The sequence below is a fragment of the Pollicipes pollicipes genome, unplaced genomic scaffold (genome assembly GCF_011947565.3).
Source record: "Pollicipes pollicipes isolate AB1234 unplaced genomic scaffold, Ppol_2.1 Scaffold_7261;HRSCAF=8764_pilon_pilon_pilon, whole genome shotgun sequence".
Classification (NCBI taxonomy): Eukaryota; Metazoa; Arthropoda; class Thecostraca; order Pollicipedomorpha; family Pollicipedidae; genus Pollicipes; species Pollicipes pollicipes.
The window spans coordinates 26,213,773-26,232,303 of record NW_023597054.1 but is presented as its reverse complement, the minus strand read 5'-3'; the positions used below and the strand labels follow the sequence as shown (position 1 = coordinate 26,232,303).

The following is an 18,531-nucleotide window of genomic DNA, read 5'->3' as shown; positions in this document are numbered from 1 at the left end:
CTGATCAATGTACGCCACGTGCCGGAGCCGTCGAGAGCCCTGCGAGGACGCGTGGCTGCCCGCTTTGTTGCATCACAAGTTCGAGGTCTTGTTTGTGGATGCGGCCGATTGCGAAAACGGCACGGGTGCGGCCGAGGCGGGTCGTCCCGTCTCCCCATACACGACCTGCCGGCCCGGCCCCGTCCGTCGGCGGCGGCCGCTGCCACCCCATTCAGTGTCGCGCGGCAGTGGGTCAGGACGGCGTGTCGGCCGGGATATGAAAACAGGTCACCGCGCTGGCTCATTTCTCCGCGCGGCCCAACGGTTTTCCGTCGGCTTTCCCAGCAGGCTTCACTCGGCGGCGGACTTGGCGCGGTCGGCTGCGGGTGGCGCTGACCATGGCAGTCAGCTGACCACAGCCGATGACGTCAGCGGTGGCCGGCTGAACGTCGGCTGCGGCGCCGGTGGTCGGCTCCGCGGCCGCGGCGGTGGCGGAGCCGACCGGCGTCGGCGGTCGGGTCGGCGTCGGCGTCTCCCCCGCCGGTCGTATCGGCATCCCAAACGGCGTTTTCAGCGCAGTTCTGCGACCTTGGCGAAGAGAATGAAGGCCAGGTACACCCACCGGCTGTGTCATTCCACCACATGGCGCGGCGAGCCAGCGTCGCGCCCAAAAAATCAGCGGGACGTCGTTCCGCCCGAGGCGACATCAGGGAGACGTCCGTGGGAGCGCCTTGTCGCGCTTCGCAACTGTATCGTCTGATGCCCGGTGAGGCCGGCGGACAGAGACCGGCCCTGCCCGCTCCAAACAGCCAAACTATAGGTGTCTTGGCGGCCACAAGGCTAACGGGCGGAGACGGGCCAGCAAAATTGGGCGGCTCGCTGCTCGTTCAGCGCCCACTCGGGAGAGTTCAGTGGCTCTCAAACCACAAACCACCAATCGCGCGTCAATACGATTTGTGGAGGTGGTGATGAAATTATGAACAGTGCGTTGGGGTTTCGCAGAAATATCAAGGACTGGGAGCCCAAAGCATAATTTACAAGCTTGCACGGTTATAACGTAGGCATGTGTGTCGGCATGGAAACTAGTTAGCGCATGACGTTGCTGTACGGGCCGCGGTCTGCATACAGCTGTAACAACTGGGTGCATAACAACCGCATACAGCACACGCCATATGCTTGGGCACACGTACACAGCTGCTTTAATTTTGATCGTACATCTCATGGCTTGAAATCTCTCACGGCGCATCCATTTTAAAATGCTTATTTTTTGGCATTGTTTAATGAGGGGAAGTCTTCAACTTTAAAATATTTAACAGGCAAAACAATAAGTGTGTCTTGAAGGCGAAGAAAGTTCATTTATCTCCGAAGTGCAGTGGCATCTTTTGGCAACCTTCCGCGCCCTTGCGCTGCAGAAATTCTGCAATGTTTTGGTCTTAAAGGCAGTGTTCCACATCTGAAGCATTTTTCAAAAATATGCTCTAGTGAACCTCAGGACCAGTTACGTCTTATGAAGACACTGGGTATTGCCACTGCAGCACCGTCAAGACGTAGTAGGGATATCAATTTTAATTATCTTCGAGTCCAAAGTACGCTGTCCGCGCTTTGTAACATCACCACGCTTCTTCCTTGCACTCGCGATCGCCGTTGTTATGACAACCACCCGTGGCACCTCTAATAGTGCGAATAAGAGAGCGCTTGTGATTGGTCAAAGTGCGACAAGGGCCTGTTGCGAAGACGTGCACTGGTTGAAGTTTGAACCAGTGCGTCACTGTGGACCATGTAAAACTTCCATTTCCAAAGTCAAAGTCCGCCTTGAAAAGAGCCAATGTGGTTAACGCCATATTGGAGAGATATGGGATAAATTTAAGCCATATCATAGCATCCCAATGAATTCGTGAGATAAAAGCTTCATGATCGCATGCATTTTGTCCAGAATGTTTCAGGGATTTATAGCATTCATTACACAAACATGTTGACATGTAGCTTGTCGCAAACATTACGGAACGCACACGTTTGGGAAAGCGAGGTATATGTAATGTCTTACTTTCATAGCAGTGAGCAGGGAGTCAAATGAGATTTCTTCCGCAGGAGCGGCCACTGTCAACCGATATTCCGAGCCTTGCAGAAGTATTTCGAGGAAAATGATATTACTGATAAAATCGCATTCGTCTGATTTAACAACACCTTAAACGCTGAAAGTGATATTATATCCCCTTTAACATGGGCCACATGGTAGACAAGTGGCACCGAGTGCTCAGTATCATAGTACTCAAAACACACCGCTGTGGTGTCGTTGGCTCGGCAGGTAAAAGAGCTGCAATAGTGTATATGTATGGCATTTATATGCTTGAACACTGATCCCGATCCTAAATTACGATTATATGACAACATTAATTTTAGATGGACAACGCTGGCTGTTGTCCATTCGAAGTGAACAACAGTCAAAACAATGATGCGAAGTATGATGAGAGGTAAGCCCCAATATGGTTGAATCCCGATGCCTCATGCATATAGGTTATGAAGGCATATCTGGAAAAACCCAATATTTTTCTGTGCACAAAGCATAAAGCACAAAAAATCCTAGCACAAAAGCCAACTTGTTTACTTTTACCTGCCAGACAATGTGTCCATTAATCAAGTGACGAAGCTCTTTAACAAAATGTTTGGAAAATATATTTAATATTACTGGCAGGCATGCGGCAAGTTCAGTGGAGGTCGGCCGCTTGCCTGCCTTACGAATGCCGGAATGAAAATCCGCTTCACGGTCGGCAGGCAATCGACAATCCTTCCGCTACGGCTCGGCAGGATTGACTGGATAATTAAATATCTCAGATTGCAATCTCCCTCTTATGACATATTCACACGCGGTAATGAACCTTAAGCTATGGCGAGTGACGATCCTCCACATTACCGTCATACTACATTCCGCACGATAATCCGAACTTCAGGCTCGCCTTCATACAGTCCTCTGTGCGATGTAACGGTACGTCTTGTGGATCAGTTTCTAAAAAAGAACGTCCAAAATGTCAGGGAAGTTGAAAGAACCATTAGTCTTGTTGGAGCAGCCTGACGTGATGTTGGGTGCTCAGAGTTCTCCGAAACCGGGACGTATAAACGTTCGTGTCGACAGGCGGTGCCTTTTCGAAAAAGACGGCTTTGAACACATCGTTTTTTGCGCTGTTCTCCAGCTGGAATTGGACAGAAACTGGGTTGTAATAGCACCAGTGTATCACTGGCTAGCAACAGCTCACATCGTCCAACGCATCACCTCGAAAACCCCACGGAGACTTGAGCTCTGCAACGAAACATACCCTCCAGGCCTGGAGACTGCATTCCTTCACACGAAGAGACCACGCGGTCGGTCGACGACCGCTTCCGATGCGGCGCCGACCGACAGACATCACCGCTCCGACCGACCGCGGTGGTGATGTGTGTGTGTGTGCCGGCGGGGGGGGGGGAGGGGAGGTTGGATTGTTGACCGGTGTTGCACACGACCCGCTTGGGAACGCGGCTGGCTGGACTCGACTTCCGCCAAGCGGGCATCGCAGTGCCGTCTGGGACATTCCGAATGCGGCGCACGACCGCGCGTCCCGCGGAATCAGACAGCACGCTTACCTACGCGTCGCATTCCGCGGGCGCAATCGCCGGCGGAGGAACGGCGATCGCACGATATGCGTGCCGCGTTAGTCGCGTCTCCGCGTTCTACGCCCAATTAGTGTCACGGCCGATTTGCGAGCCACCGACCGCTAGTTTGACAGCCACTGGACGCCGAGTCCGGCGCCGAGTCGGCCGAGGACGGATCGGCGCGTAGCGTGCCGACTGTCGACCCATTCGACTCGCCCACCGTCACACCCCAGGCGCATGGGTGCACGCTCGTGCTGCGGTGTGCTTGAATGAAGCCGCGTGTGTGTGCATGTGCGATCACCTTGAATGCACAGCTGGGCTCGTCCGCAGACGTCGGCTCGTTTGCGTAGTCCGCTTCCGCTGGCAAATGAGGTCGGACGCTCCGTTGAGGAATGCTGTAATTCTTCGGGCGGGATCGTTACCGCTCCGAAGCATATGTGGCCCACTGTCTGGCCCTGTCCGTCCCATGCGTCAACAGATGGCATGAATTCCCTGAAGTCAATTACAGTCTCTTCTTTGAAGTTTTACCGTTAGCGCAGGCCCCAGGCCGGCCATCAATACCACGGATCGGCTGAGTTGGAGTTAAGATTCGATATAGTAGCCGAACAGGCACTTTTTCAAAGTATCGGGGAATTTTGCAGCATTTTACGAAAGCAATTTTTCATGTGGAAGTGCTCCAGTTATTGCATATGACACTGTTTCCGTCGGCTTTTTGGATAACCAAAACGACTTCGGTGTCTGTGATTCAACGGCAAGGGTAATCTTTGTGCCCGAATGCATAAGGAGCAAGCAGCTCTATACGGGATGGATGTAATTCATTAACATATTTCTTCCCCATCATAAGCCAATGAATATTGTGCTCATGGCTCAAATCTTCTCTGAAGCAGTCCATCTCTCACGCAAGGCGCTCTTAGTGCTTTCCATGCGACTTTCACAGCACACAGGTTTGCATAGACCTTTGTCAAAGGTCTTCAAAACCTTCGGCCGTCAAGGTCTTTCACACCTTTTGACGGGGCAAAAGGGTTTGTGCATGCACATTCACACTCACACACACACCACTTCCTCATGCCGGCTGTCGGGGCCGCGGCTCCGTGAGCAGAGTCCTGACCCTCGTCTGACCTCGTGACCTGTGACCCGCAGGGAGTTCCGGTCTCCGCCTCCGGCCGGACCGGGCCGCTTCGCGCCGGACGTCGTGTTCGAGAGCAGCTCGGGGCCGGTTGCCTTCGACACCAGCTCCGTCTACACCGGCTCGCTGGAGGGTAGGGTTCCGGCGCGCGCGCTGGTCCGTCGCGGCCCGCTGCGCGCCTCTCACGGCCGGACGCCGCGCCCGACCGCCCGAGGCGCAGCCCGCCAAACCGGGCCGCCGCCCACAAACCCAGATCGCAGCGCGCCCCGAGCCCCGCTCGTGAGCGGCCAGCCGACCGAGCGGCCCGCCGGCACTGTGGCCTCGACTGGCGCCGCTCCCAGCCGCAGTCGGCCCGCCCACCGCCAACCGCCTGCGGACGCGTGCCTCAGTGTAGCTGACCGAACCTGAGGGTCACAGGTCACATCCCCAGACTTATGGCCCGATGTTTGCAGAGCTCGCTGCATCTGCCGCTCATGAACGAAGTGCACTGCATCTGAGCTATGGGTGAAAACTTTCCATACCTTTGACGGGGCAGATGAGAGGCCTCACTGTTTTGTTTTAAGCAACGTCGGGTTTGAACGCGTTTTTTTAGAGAGTGGTGGACTTAAAAATTCTGTTGTGCTGATAAAGGGAGTATCCCACCTTTTGTAATTTTCACTTATTGTAACACCAGACGGCGTATTATTTGTTCAGACAGGCAATTTTCTCGAAATCCACCTGAATAGCCCTGAATTTCTATGTAAAGCAGCCGACCCTCGGGGAGAAATCTCATTTGAATCCCTGCTCGCCCGATGAAAGTAATCCAGTTTGTTTCCCTTGCTTTTTCAAAGTGTGTCTCCTGTAATGTTTGCAACATACTAATGTGTCAGAAGGTTTGCGTAATACATGCTACGAAAGCTTGAAAACACTGTTTAGACAAAATATACGTGAACATAATGTTATTATCCCGTGAATTTAACCAAACGTCTACTATGACTGGTTTTCTCCTCTTTGGGGCTTACCGTGTTTTTTTTTCGAGGCGCACCTTGATTTTGGGAATGGTAGTATCACATGATTCCCGTGACTCCTCACTGGTTCAAAACTTTGACCAATGTGCTTCCTTTTACCAGGCCCTTGCACATTGGACCAATCACAAACGTTCTTTTATCTGCACCAATAGAGGTGCGCATGGTGTTTGTTATAACGACGGTGGTCGTGCTGCAGGGAAGAAGTGCAATGAGGTTACAAAGCGTTGACAGCGTAATTTTGGGCTAGAAAATAATCTAAATTGATTCCATTGTTTTGTTCTGACGATGACGGGTATGTTCACAGTGTACATATTCACAAAGCATGCTTTTGAAATATGTCCCAAAGATGGGACACCCCCTTTAATCGATTCAGAGGCTGTCCTTTTTGGAAGAAGACACATCCGTAAAATGATAAAGCTCGTTCTCCGTGAGCTGATATAGCCGGAAACGACAAGAGCCTTTCCAATCGATAAAGGACCGTGTGGTGAGCTCACCTCCCGTGCCTCGCTGGGCCAACCGCTTCTGGACTGCGGCGACTCCTGTCAAGTGACCGTTCCCACCGTTGGTGGCCGGAGCCCGCCGACCGAGACCTGACCGAAGGGCGGCGCCGGAGTCAGCCCGCTAGAAACAGGTCCGGGGCTCTGAGCCAAGGTCACAGCGTGACGCCCATTTCCGGGACACGGTCGGACCGGCCGGCTCTCCTTCTGTCAGCCGCTGTCGGTGCAGGGTACCAGGGGCGTACCAAGGCGACCGTGAAGAGAGCTGGCCGGCTCTTCAGCTGTCCGTTTCTGGCAGAGCAGCAGACCATGGGTACCCGGCTGACGCCAACTAATTCGTAATTGCTCTTACGCTTGTCCGCCGGTGGCAGTGCTAAGGATCAGAAGTGTTCCCCAGGGTCTTCTTTTGCCTCTTGCGTCGGGCAAAGTCGTCTCTGGCTCTCGCGTGGGGTGGCGTGGTTCCTCCTTTCTCCTCGGCTTAGGGACGGGTGATCGTGTCCGTCCCACATTTGTCGGTCACGGGCTGACTTCTGACCCCGCCCTGACCCGTTTGTCACGTGTCTGATACGACGCCAGGCGATAATCACCCCAAGTGGGCGCGTCAGGGGGCCGGGAAAAAACGGAACCAAATCACCGCCAGATGGCACGTTCTGGTCGGCACCAGCTGATCATTATCTCGATGGCCGTAATAACATTCTCTACATCATGGCCGAGAGACCGGTAGCTTTCTTGATAGCGTGCCCGAGGAGACATACCACGCCTGCAAAAAGGCGCTCTGAGCGGTTGCTATCATTGACGTTGACCTTCGTGCGTGCCTCAGCCACGGATTGGCCGTCGCAGAATGATGATTTCCCCCGCCAAAGACTGACACCAAAACCGAGTAAGCAGAAGGGATTCTCGTCGGAATGCTGCGAGGAACTGGCGCACGAACACCCCGATTGTGGCCACGCTGTTTCGGGCATTGAACTACGGAACACCTTGCGTGCGGTCAGCCGGACCGTTTTAACATGTGATACATATTAGTGACGCGTTTTTGTGTAGTCCGGCTGCATGGACGTGCCAGTTTGATGGCATTCGAATGAATGCTATGATTCTATGCTTCGCATCACGCCTGCTGTTTGAAGAGAAGGATTTTTATACGTGCGGTAGCAGCAATGACACCAGCTTCCCCCATGCCGTCACGTGGATGGTGCCCGAAGTGAGGGTGTTGGGGTAAGCCTGACTCACACGTCCCAGCAGACTAGTTGTTGGGCGTCGTTTCTATTTGGTAGCCGTCAAGCAGTAGGTCATGACGTCCATTCTGCATGCATGTTAAACAATGGACATTCCTTGCGCGCCGACATGCTCTTTCTTTCCGCTCTGTCCATTCTGAGGTCAAGCAAACCACTCCACTAGTGCACTGCAGCTTCAAGAGACTCCAAGAACGACGGCTTCTTCGGCCCCAGGAGCGGTCCTGGGGTCAGGCCCGGGATGGCGGGCAGACATGGCTCATTTGGCACCAGCGCAGCACCGCGGCGTTTTCCGCGGCCGCCGCCTGACGTAGTCTGTCCGTTCCAGACGACGAGGACGCTGTGGTGCAGGGCGTCATCGGCTCCGACGGCCTGTTCGACGGCAGCGTGGTGACCGCCTCCGAGCACTTTTACATCGAACCCTCAAGCCGGTACTTCCAGCAAGCGCAGGACTTCCACTCGCTCATATACCGCCTCTCTGACGTCACCCACCCGCGCCAGCCAGCCGGCGGCTGCGCGTCGCAGCGCCTCGCCGAGCGCAACAGGACCGCCGGTGACGTCACTCGGACGTCACCGGACGGCGACGTTGACGAGTGGCTGGGACACGCGCAGCTGTACGAGAACTTGGCGGCACCCGTGACCGCGGGGAACACCGCAAACGGGACGAGGAGTGGCTCGCGACGGCGGCGCGCCGTAATCAACAACAAGAAGACGACGTGCACCATGTACCTGCAGGCCGACCACCTGTTCTACGAGCAGTTCGGCAGTGAAGAGGCCTGCATCGACGCCATGATTCGCCACGTGCAGCAGGCTAACGAGATTTACAAGACAGTCGGTAAGGCTCGCTGACGGTGTTCAGCAGGAACGCGCTCGCCACATTGGGGCCACGGGGCGCGCTCGCGACAGCGGGGCCACAGGGCGCGCTCGCGACAGCGGGGCCACAGGGCGCGCTCGCGAAGTGGGGCGCAGGGGCTCTCGGAGCCACAGAGCGCGTCCTTTAGTTCCGCGATGAGGTTTGGGGGGCGTTAGATAGCTCACCGGTCAAAATGGTGTTATTCTAGGCGTGTTAAAATGTGTTGGTAATAACAGGGGCAAAAAGGAAATTGTAATTTTTTTTGAACTGTCGAAAAGAATTCCAACGTCACCCTCGATGAGTACAAAATACGCTGCACCCAAAAGGTTTACAGACAACCCTGGTCCGTGTACCAGCCAAAATAGGGCACAGACTGCAGAATTAGGGATTGTACGGGTGTCATTGCCCCTGCTTTGTGGAAGTTTAACATTCACGCTATGGCGGCCACAGGAATAGCTGACGTTGAGAGGGTTTTGAACTCCATCCCAGTCCGCGATGATCTAACGCGCCTGGATAAACTTTAATCATTATTGAGGGCTAAGTGTTGTCTGATTAAACGTCACCGTACTCCGAGGAACAAGCCGAAATGCCTTTTTAGTGTAACCAGCTACCATGCATTAACAACGGTCGGCTTTTGTAAACCATTAAGTGGTTCGGCGTTTTTCCTGGGGCGCGACCTTGACATTGGGCGTTTGGAACGGCGCCAGTCCTGCACATGCAAACCAGCAATTGGAAGCTACATGATAGCATCGTACGATCGCTTGCCGCTCGTTTGCATTTGGTCACCAAATGTATCGTAGCTGTATCCGGAACGTAGACAGGCTAAACCGATGCGGGCTGTTTAGCGCTTATTCACATGTCTGCCCTGTGCCCACAGACTTCGACCAGGATGGCATACAGGACAACATCGGGTTCATGATAAAGCGGATCCGAGTGCACAAGCCCACAGCTGTCAACGACGTCGGCTACCGGTTCCCCGGCAACTACGGGCGTGGAGAAGTACCTGGAGCTGTTCTCAGGTGAGGCGTCAGCGTCAGCGGACCTGGCGGCAGCCGGACTTCTGGGGGCGCGGGGCACGGTGGCGTGTTTGCGATGACCCTGAAGGGATGTACTGAAAGGTTGCAGCTGTTGCAAGCGGTGTTCTGGTCCGACGAATCAGTCACGCTGATGGCGGGTATCAGCTTAAGCGCTGCGCAGTCCAGCAGCAGTGTTTCTTTTTGTGTTTTTACGCCATTATTAGCATTGCAATTGCACCGATATTATTGCCGTCCTTGAGCCGCACGTGTCTTAGTACGTAGTGAATTACGCCACTTGCGACTCCACCAGGTACATGATGAATACGTAACGTACATTGAAGTCATGCGCGGGGATGCGGCCCCTACATTACTGTATTTCGGAAGACAGAAATATGTCAATGCGTGTGGGTCTAGGAACATATGTATTATTGATCCAGCTGCCTTACTGTACCGACAAATGGTGTTTGGTCTGTTTCGGACAAAGCAAATGGCACAAGTAACCTGGACATGTTTTTCATTTTCAGAGGAAAACTACGACTCGTTTTGGTCTAGCGTACATGTTTACGTACCGCGACTTCGAGGGTGGCACGTTAGGTCTGGCTTGGACCGGGGGACCTGAACCAGGCGGGAGGAGTCTGCGAAAAAAAATGGGGTAAGTCACCCGGCCAAGCCCGAGTACGCACCATATAGACTTATAAACTTTCTTCGATTACTCTACAACCTGGTGACGTGTCCTGTGCCAGACGAAGGCTAGGCTCCACAAATCGGTGCTCGTTCGGGAAGTGAATGGATCACAACAAACGTAATTCTATTAAATATACCACTCATGCATTTTTAGGTGAAGAGTGACAGTGCCTTTACTAAACCTCCTATTCACTCATCTTTTTGTTTTTATTTGCCAAGCGCCTGGTAGCTGGTTGAATACGATGCGTTTGAATGAGGGAGGCGTCTGGTCCGCATAGCTGCCTGAGGTATAAACAAACTAAGAGGGCTAGATACACCAAATGCAGCAGGGCGGATACACCTGTGTGTGAGTTAATTTATGTGAAATGTTTGTGCCTTCAGGGCGTGATCTTCAGGTCAAATCAGGTCAAACAAGGTCAAACTCGAGATCAGTATCCCAAGTGCTCATGAACTCTGTCACTGAACCCGTTAAAGCTGAATATTTTTCCAAAGTAAAATGTCCTTCGGGGTCAGACGAGGTATTGACCTGACCTGACCTCCCCTTGGCTGCGCCTCTGCCAATCAACGCCGTCTTTCTCTGCAGTCACTGTGGGGCGCCTATTTTTGCAGCACGTTATACAATGTCCGGCGTTGTCGAGTCCTTGAACACGCTTTGGCAGCGCTTGATATGCACAAGGTATCCGTATCTGTCGTCTTGCGTTTGTTTCAAGAAGCAAACAATGTCCGGTATTTCTTTGTGATTCAACCACAGCCTAAACATTGTGCGGCAACAAACGCTAACGACAACGTGCAGCATTCATTCACTGATGCAGCAATTAGTAACCCGACCACTTATCAACATGCTATTTGTGCCGGCACATACCTGCAGTGACTTTTCAATCGCTTGGATGCACGCGTAACTATGTTTTGCCCATTGCCAGCATTACCGAGGCAGCAAGAAGAGTCTGAACTCAGGCATCATCAGCATACTAAATTACGGCAAACGGGTGCCTCCAGCCGTGAGCCACGTGACCTTTGCCCATGAAGTGGGACACAACTTCGGCTCTCAGGTGAGACTGCGCAGCCTTGCACGTGCGGCGCGGGGAGGGGGGGGCACTCCCTCTGGCAGAGGTTTTTGCACATGTTATCGGCCCTGTTTGGTGCTTTGTGATTAACGTCCAACAGTGATTGCGTCATGGTGACTCACGGCGTCTGTAATGCCAAGATCACGCCACGTCTCAAACGGCGGCGTAACCTTGTTTGATGAAATCAATCAGTCATAGTCGAATGCGTCGAACCCACGCGGAACTGTAAGTCATGCATGCGATAGAACATCGCTAACATCGGTATGGACAGTCAAATCGCACGCCCCTCCATTCTTGCCGCGCAGCATGATCCCGACAAGAACAAGGAGTGTACCCCTGGCGGAGAGAACGGCAACTACATCATGTTCGCGCGAGCCACGTCGGGCGACAAGAGGAACAACGACCGTTTTTCGCCGTGCAGCCTGCGGTCCATTGAGCCTGTGCTGCGCGTGAAGGCGCGCTCCAAAAAGGCTGCTTTTGTCGGTAAGGCGATGCCTGAAGCCTGACCCAACCCGACCCGACCCGACCCGACCCGATCTGATCTGACCTGACCTGACTTGACCCGACCCAGCCCGATGCAACCCGACCCGACACTACCTGATTCGACCCAATCCAACCCGACCGACCCGACCCGACCCGACCTGACCCGACCCGACCCGACCCGACCCGACCCGACCCGACCCAACCCAACCCAACCCCAACCCAACCCAACCCAACCCAACCCAACCCAACCCACACGACCCGACCCGACCCGACCCAACCTGACCCGACCCGACCCGACCCGACCCAGGGTCGATCCAGTTTGATCCGATTCAACCCGATGCGATCCGACCAGATCTGGTCCGACACTGCCCCGCGCGACCTGGTGCAACCTGAGCCGGTCCCACCCAGCCCATCCCATCCACTTCCAGTTCATGAATGTCGTCCGACCCGAGCCTGTCTGACCTCTTCAACTGCCCACTGCAGCATAACTCAGTTTTCTCATTCTGCTCCTGTCTCGAAGTGTTACATAATGGCAACGAAGCCAAAACTGGAGATGTGTGGCGACGCTGCATCGTTTTGCGCTCATTGCGCCAGATTGAGAATGGAAGAACGGGCAGTTTTCTGCCCACGCCGAGTGTCGAATGACCCTGGCATGACCCGTTCATCAGCTGACGGCACCGCACTGAGCCGCCGACGCCGCCCCCAGAGCCGCAGGCAGCCATCTGCGGAAACGGCGTGGTGGAGGATGGCGAGGAGTGCGACTGCGGCTGGGAGGAGGACTGCATCGAGGCCTGCTGTAACCCGATGCGCGCCGCGCCGCCCCCGGGCCAGCCGCCGTGCCGGCTGCGGCCCGGTGCGCAATGCAGCCCCAGCCAGGTCAGAGCACGCTGATAGCGGATGGCGGTTCAGTCATGCATAACATATAACTTGATTGCAGCCGTCTTAGGCCTGTTTTCCTCGCGTGTTTGCTTCTGCGGTAAGGAGAGCAGGCAATCAATAGCCGCTCCCATGATCTGCGAACTGGATTGCTGGGTGCTTACATCGGGCTGACTCTACTTGACTCGTAAAACTGTAAAGCTGAAAGCATCTAACGAGGTAGTGACGGTACCTGAAACGTCTGCTTAAGCTGCCCAGATAGGGCTCGAAGGCCTGCTCAGCGATTAGGTCAGGGGCACCGGAAGCGCTATCAAGCGAGGGGCCGAGGTCGGGTGAATGCCCCGCGTGCGGTGAGACCATCCTGTCTTAGACAGCGTAGCCGAGCCGAGCGATTCAGCTACAGCTGGTCGTTTCGCTTGTGCTGGTGTTGGTATGCGTGCTTTAAATTGCGCTAAGTGAAAGCCGCTTCATGTCGTTTTAATGTTACATTCTTTCCAAGCAAGCGGCGTTTCTTCATGCAATGCCGAACTCACTCCACTCAGACACTAGATACACACCCCACTCCGTCATGTTTGTCCAGAGCGTTGACTCAGCACATGCTCTGCATATACTGTACCGCCGGGCCCAGTCTGTACGGGATCAGTCCGTGTCCTAGTCCGCACCCCGCTGACGCCCGGCTCCATGACCGTGTGCGGCGGGGCCCGTGCTCCATGGTCCTAGTCCGCACCCCTCTGACGCCCGGCTCCGTGACCGTGTGCGGCAGGGCCCGTGCTCCACGGTGTCAGTCCGTGTCCTAGTCCGCACCCCGCTGACGCCCGGCTCCATGACCGGCAGGGCCCGTGCTCCCGGTCAGTCCGTGTCCTAGTCCGCACCCCTCACGCCCGGCTCCCCGTGTGCGGCAGGGCCCGTGCTCCACGGCATCAGTCCGTGTCCTAGTCCGCACCCCGCTGACGCCCGGCTCCATGACCGGCAGGGCCCGTGCTCCACGGCATCAGTCCGTGTCCTAGTCCGCACCCCCCGCTCATGACCCCGTGCCGGCAGGGCCCGTGCTCACGGTCAGTCCGTAGTCCGCACCCCGCTGACGCTCGACCCCGTGACCGGCAGGGCCCGTGCTGCAACTCCACCTGCGAGCTCGGGTACGGGCAGCAGTGCCGCAACGACAACGGCTGCCGCGCCACCAGCCGCTGTAACGGCCGCTCGCCACACTGTCCGCCCTCCATCCGCAAGCCCGACCGCACCGTCTGCAACGAGTACAACGTCTGCTATCAGGGGGTCAGTGCGCGCTCGTGCGTCGCGCCCGGTCGGCGGCCGCTGAGCCGCGGCTGCCCGCTGGTGCTGAGCTGGCTGGGCACTGGTGCTGAGCTGGGCTGGGCACTGGTGCTCAGATGCGCTTGGCACTGGTGCTGAGCTGGACTTGACACTGGTGCTGGGCTAGGCTTGACGCTGAGTTGCTCAACTGGCATTGTTTTCCTGAGGTGTTGAGCTGGGCGCTGGGTTCCTGAGCTGGATTTGTACCTATACTGGAGTGTTCAGCTGGATTTGCATGCTGGGTGTTGATGGGAATCAGAAGGTTATCAGGCTGAGTACTTTCTATCAGAGCTCTACAATATCAGGTCCGAATGCTGTAGGGCTAAACACCAGATTCTGATAGCGTTAACGGTTTCGGTACGTGCTTTCTAAAAAATCTTTGACTGAAAGCTTTTGGATGAATTTTCCGAGGTTTAGCCACTCAAAACGTGTGTGAGCAAAATGCTGCAGTAAATGTAAATGCGTTCCACCTATTTGTTGATCGTGATCTAACCCAATTAACGAAGTGTTAACGCAAGCTACTTTTCGTGAAGCGCGCTGCACGCAATGTCTATTGTATGGGTTTACACTCTGGGCTGTAGTTTGGGCTTTTTCATGAGGCTGTACCACACGTAATGGCGCACAGCGTTTCAAAATATCTGAACAGTCATGCACGGGTGTTCATTCTCTGAACAGTCATAAGCTTAAACGCATTATCCGCTTACAGCTACTTACAAGCACGTACATTGCCTCACCATCCTTGTACAAATTTGCAGACTGCAGCGAATGCATTAGCGATTCACAAAAACGCAGTGTCCAAGGTCAAGCCAGGCGTCCGCGTGCCGCCGGAGCCTGGCAGAGTGCATTGTGTGACGTCACGCGCCGACACCGGCAGGAGTGTTCGGGTTCGATCTGCCTGGCGTACGGGCTGGAGTCATGCCAATGTGATCCGGTCGACGGCGGCAACGCTAACCAGGTCCTGCGAGCTGTGCTGCAAGCGCCCCGGCGCCGACCAGCCGTGCCGGTGAGTGAAGCCGGGCGCCGCGGTCGGCCGACGCATCGACCGCGGCGCCCGCTGACCACGGCGGCGCGCGGCGGAGCGCGAGGCTCGAGTGCGCCGAGCCCGAGCTGCTGCACGGCCACAGCCGGCAGCGTGCGGGTGACTCAGTGGAGTTGAGGGCCGGCCACCAGCCCCGGCGGCGCTCAGCCTGGAGTGGGGAGGGCAGGCGAGAGGGCAGAAGAAATCCCTCGCACCGTGTTTGGGCATGGCTGACGATCTGCTCGCGGTGATAGCATTGTTAGCTCACCGCCGCCGCAAAGAACCGTCGCCGGCGAACCGGTCGGGTTAGCGGTGATGGGGAAAATCTGCGCTCGGCTTGTGATGTGGTCGACCAAGGACAGCGGGTCGCGCCGCCACCGTACGGGCGCGGGGAACAGCTGTTGTGACTTCTTGACTTTCTTGCAATGTATGGGAGGGACAGGATTGCAAACGGGGAAAATTTCATACGCTATGCTGGTTGTTGTAGACAGGACAATGGCGCATCAGATTCTCTGTACGAAGATACAATATTGCCACACACTTTGTCTTTGACGGTGTCTCATCGTGATAGTCAAATATAAGGGGCGTTGGCTTTAATGAATGGCCGTGTCGTAAGGCTGTGCGCGTTTGCTTTTGGGAAACAACTGCTTGATATCAGCAGTTTTCATGGAGGTATGCTACATGAATTGTTTTAAAACTGTAAGACATTTTCAATTTTTCCGTAGGAATATCTCTGATTCTTCGAAATTCCCGGGGCTGCGTTAAGAACAGCATCCAATTCTTTTTGAGCGGGAAAAAGGTACAAGTACACAACTAGGTTATGGGTCCACATGAAATATGATGAGCCTCGATGTACTTCACTGAAAAATTTCAAATGGAAAAATCAATTCAAAATTCACCCGGCAAGCCTTAACAAAACGATTGTCACCAGCGTAAGACCAGGACCAGTCAAACGGAAAGGACAATGCAACGATCTGTATGAAAGTAAGCTCGTCGCCTTCATATTGTCGCACGTTGCATGTGCGCATTTATACAGAGCGCTTGGTCCATGTTGACCTAGAAACGGGTGGCTGAACTCTAATGCGGTGAGCTGTCCCGGTATTACAAAATAAGCACATGATCGCAATCGTTGAAATTCGTGGCGTGCACCGTAAAAGGACATCAGAATGTCCACCTCTGCAACAATTTGCATATTGTAATAGCGTTCTCCGTATTCAATCGATTCATTTTGGTCTGAGCTAATGGACATAAACTCCCATCATCTTCAAGTACTGAACTACGCAATGCAACCTGCACATTGGACGCGTCAGTCCTCGCTGCCGAGGAGATGCAGTGTCACACATATTCATTTCATTGTTCACCTTCACACCGCCATGCTTTAATTATTCACCTCAACACCGCTATGCCCCTGCCAATGTTCCATCACACATATTCACTTCGTTGTTCACCTTCACAACCGCCATGCCTTGATTATTCACCTCACACCGCTATGGCCCCTGCCAATGTTCGACCTTTGCTGCGAAATCCCTGTTAACCATGCCGAGCAATTTATCCGCTTTGTGTCTGGGAACTGAAACATCGCATGCGCCATCACACCTGGCAGCCAAGCCGTCGTTCCCACATCGCCGTACCTGCACCGCAGCCCTAGCAACACTGCTTGAGGATCAGCGGTGTATCTCTCCCCAGCGCGGTTGACGGCGCAGATATCGTCCCCTCGCTTCCATGTCCGACCACAAGGCTGCCGCCTGCACGCGACCGCACATGACGTCCCGCTCTGCTGTCCCGCAGCTCGTCGTTCGAGTGGAACGAGTCGCCGTTCGAGATCCCGGCCCGGTACAGCCGGCCCGGCACGCCCTGTAACCAGTACGCCGGCTACTGCGACGTCTTCCAGCAGTGCCGAGAGGTCAGGCGCCAGCCCAGCCGGTCCCGGGCGGTCCGCAGCGCTCCGGGGCGGCGGCCCGTCACCAGACTCGGCCAGCGATCTGTCTCCCGGCCCTCAGTGACCCATTACGAGGCCCAGAACGCCAGCCCAGCCGGTCCCGGGCGGTCCGCAGCGCTCCGGGGCGGCGGCCCCACCAGACTCGGCCAGCGATCTGTCTCCCGGCCCTCAGTGACCCATTCCGAGGCCCACACCGCCAGCCCAGCCGGGCCCGGGCGGTCCGGAGCGTTCCGGGACCGCGATCTGTCACCAGACTCGGCCAGCAGTCTGTCGCCCGACCCTCAGTGACCCATCACGAGGCCCAGAACGGCCTTTAAAGGGACAGAGCCGGAGACAACCACCTGATGGCTACCAGGGACCATGTTCCTGGGGTATGGCCCTTGGCACTCCTTTAACGGTGGTCATTATTCTGTCATTTGCAACATCTTTTCGTCGGTTTGACTACCATCGAGCGCCATTTTGGGTACACACAAGCCCTTGCCTGAGTCCCAGGAGTTAAAACCTCAAGTGACACCCCCAGGCAGGGCGATCTGCGATTGGAACCAGCGTTCAATCAACCCCAGTGACAACCCCCAGTCAGGGCAATCTGTGACTGAAATCAGGTGTTTAAACCACGGCGACAAACCCTAGTCAGGGCGGATCCGTGACTGGGACCCAGTCAATTTAGTATACCGGTTAGACCAAAGTGACCCATCACGGGACGCAAAGCCTGCCACATCTCGTAGCTCAGGCTGGTCTATAAGAGGCTCAAAGCGGGTCTAGTTCCCAGGGTCGTTGAGGAACACTGACTTAAAACGACTTCGTATCTATTGGACTCAAATGGGTCTATTGATAGGGTCAGAGAAATGATTGGCTCAGAATGGGGCATGATCAGCGGTCACCAGCCGGGGTCAGAGCGATAACTGACCTGGCTTAGGCGCTACCAGCTTTACTAAGTTTAAAATAATATTTTACGTTGCCAGACCGCGTTGTCGCCGGGGCCGAAGTATATTGCTAGGCACACGTGTCAGCGTAGAGGACTCACTTCAGCGCACCCTTTCCGCTGCTATTGCTTTCGCCGCATGTTACGAATCTCCTCGTGTCATCTGTGCAGCACGGAGGTCAGTTCCGTCTTTTCTCTGAGATCCCGGTCTTTCTCGCGCCGGTTTGGGGCCGTACCACAAACCCCGTGATTATCTCTCCGACTCTGTCAACAGCTGTTGAGAAGCTGGCTGGCCCCGTGAGTACGCCTGTCTATTCCTGTTTACATCTATGGGTGTCTCCTGCATTCGTCCGACTTATTCTGCAACTGACCTCAGCTGACCTCTGCACGGACCGGGCGTGTTTCAGGTGGATCCCATCGGTCCGTTGGCCACGCTCAAGGACCTCCTTTTGTCCGACCAGAGCCTGTCGGTCGTGAAGGAGTTCATGGACCAGTATTGGTACATGATCGTCCTCGGATTGGTCATCATTATTCTGTCGTTGGTGAGTAAACCCGTTTCGGCATGTCGTTCATGACCGTGATTGATGCGTATTCTTTGTCTATCGAAAGTGGGGCCCATTATTGACGCGTTCCGGGTCCGCTGATGCAACGTGCTCCCATTATACTGATACAGTTGCGACACTATGGAGCAGAATCGCGGTTTTATGAAGCGAGTGGGGAGGAGGGGAGGGGGGGGGAAGAGGCGGGCTGAGCAGCGAAAATGACACATCCTACCCCCCAAATAAGCTAACAAACGAGTTTCTCCCCGGATTTTGCCCACTTCCTTCTCAATTGGAGAACTGAAGCCCAAGTGTGTGGGTGGGGGGGGGGGGGGGGAGGAGGGTTGGAGGCCCATCCAACTAAATA

The 18,531-nt window shown here is 55.0% G+C and overlaps 1 protein-coding gene across 1 annotated transcript in view; it reads left to right on the top strand.

The window, feature by feature from the left end:
- LOC119111240 (disintegrin and metalloproteinase domain-containing protein 10-like) overlaps positions 1-18,200 on the top strand; it is a 58,621-nt gene extending 40,421 nt beyond the window's left edge. The window contains 15 exon segments of the mRNA XM_037235061.1: positions 4,744-4,862; positions 7,791-8,297; positions 9,193-9,302; positions 9,304-9,334; positions 9,856-9,878; positions 9,880-9,939; positions 9,941-9,978; positions 10,932-11,064; positions 11,385-11,562; positions 12,269-12,438; positions 13,543-13,710; positions 14,621-14,689; positions 14,691-14,749; positions 16,553-16,667; positions 18,033-18,200. Coding sequence (XP_037090956.1) covers positions 4,744-4,862; positions 7,791-8,297; positions 9,193-9,302; positions 9,304-9,334; positions 9,856-9,878; positions 9,880-9,939; positions 9,941-9,978; positions 10,932-11,064; positions 11,385-11,562; positions 12,269-12,438; positions 13,543-13,710; positions 14,621-14,689; positions 14,691-14,749; positions 16,553-16,667; positions 18,033-18,200 — 1,948 coding nt within the window.
- Positions 18,201-18,531: the final 331 nt, after the last annotated feature.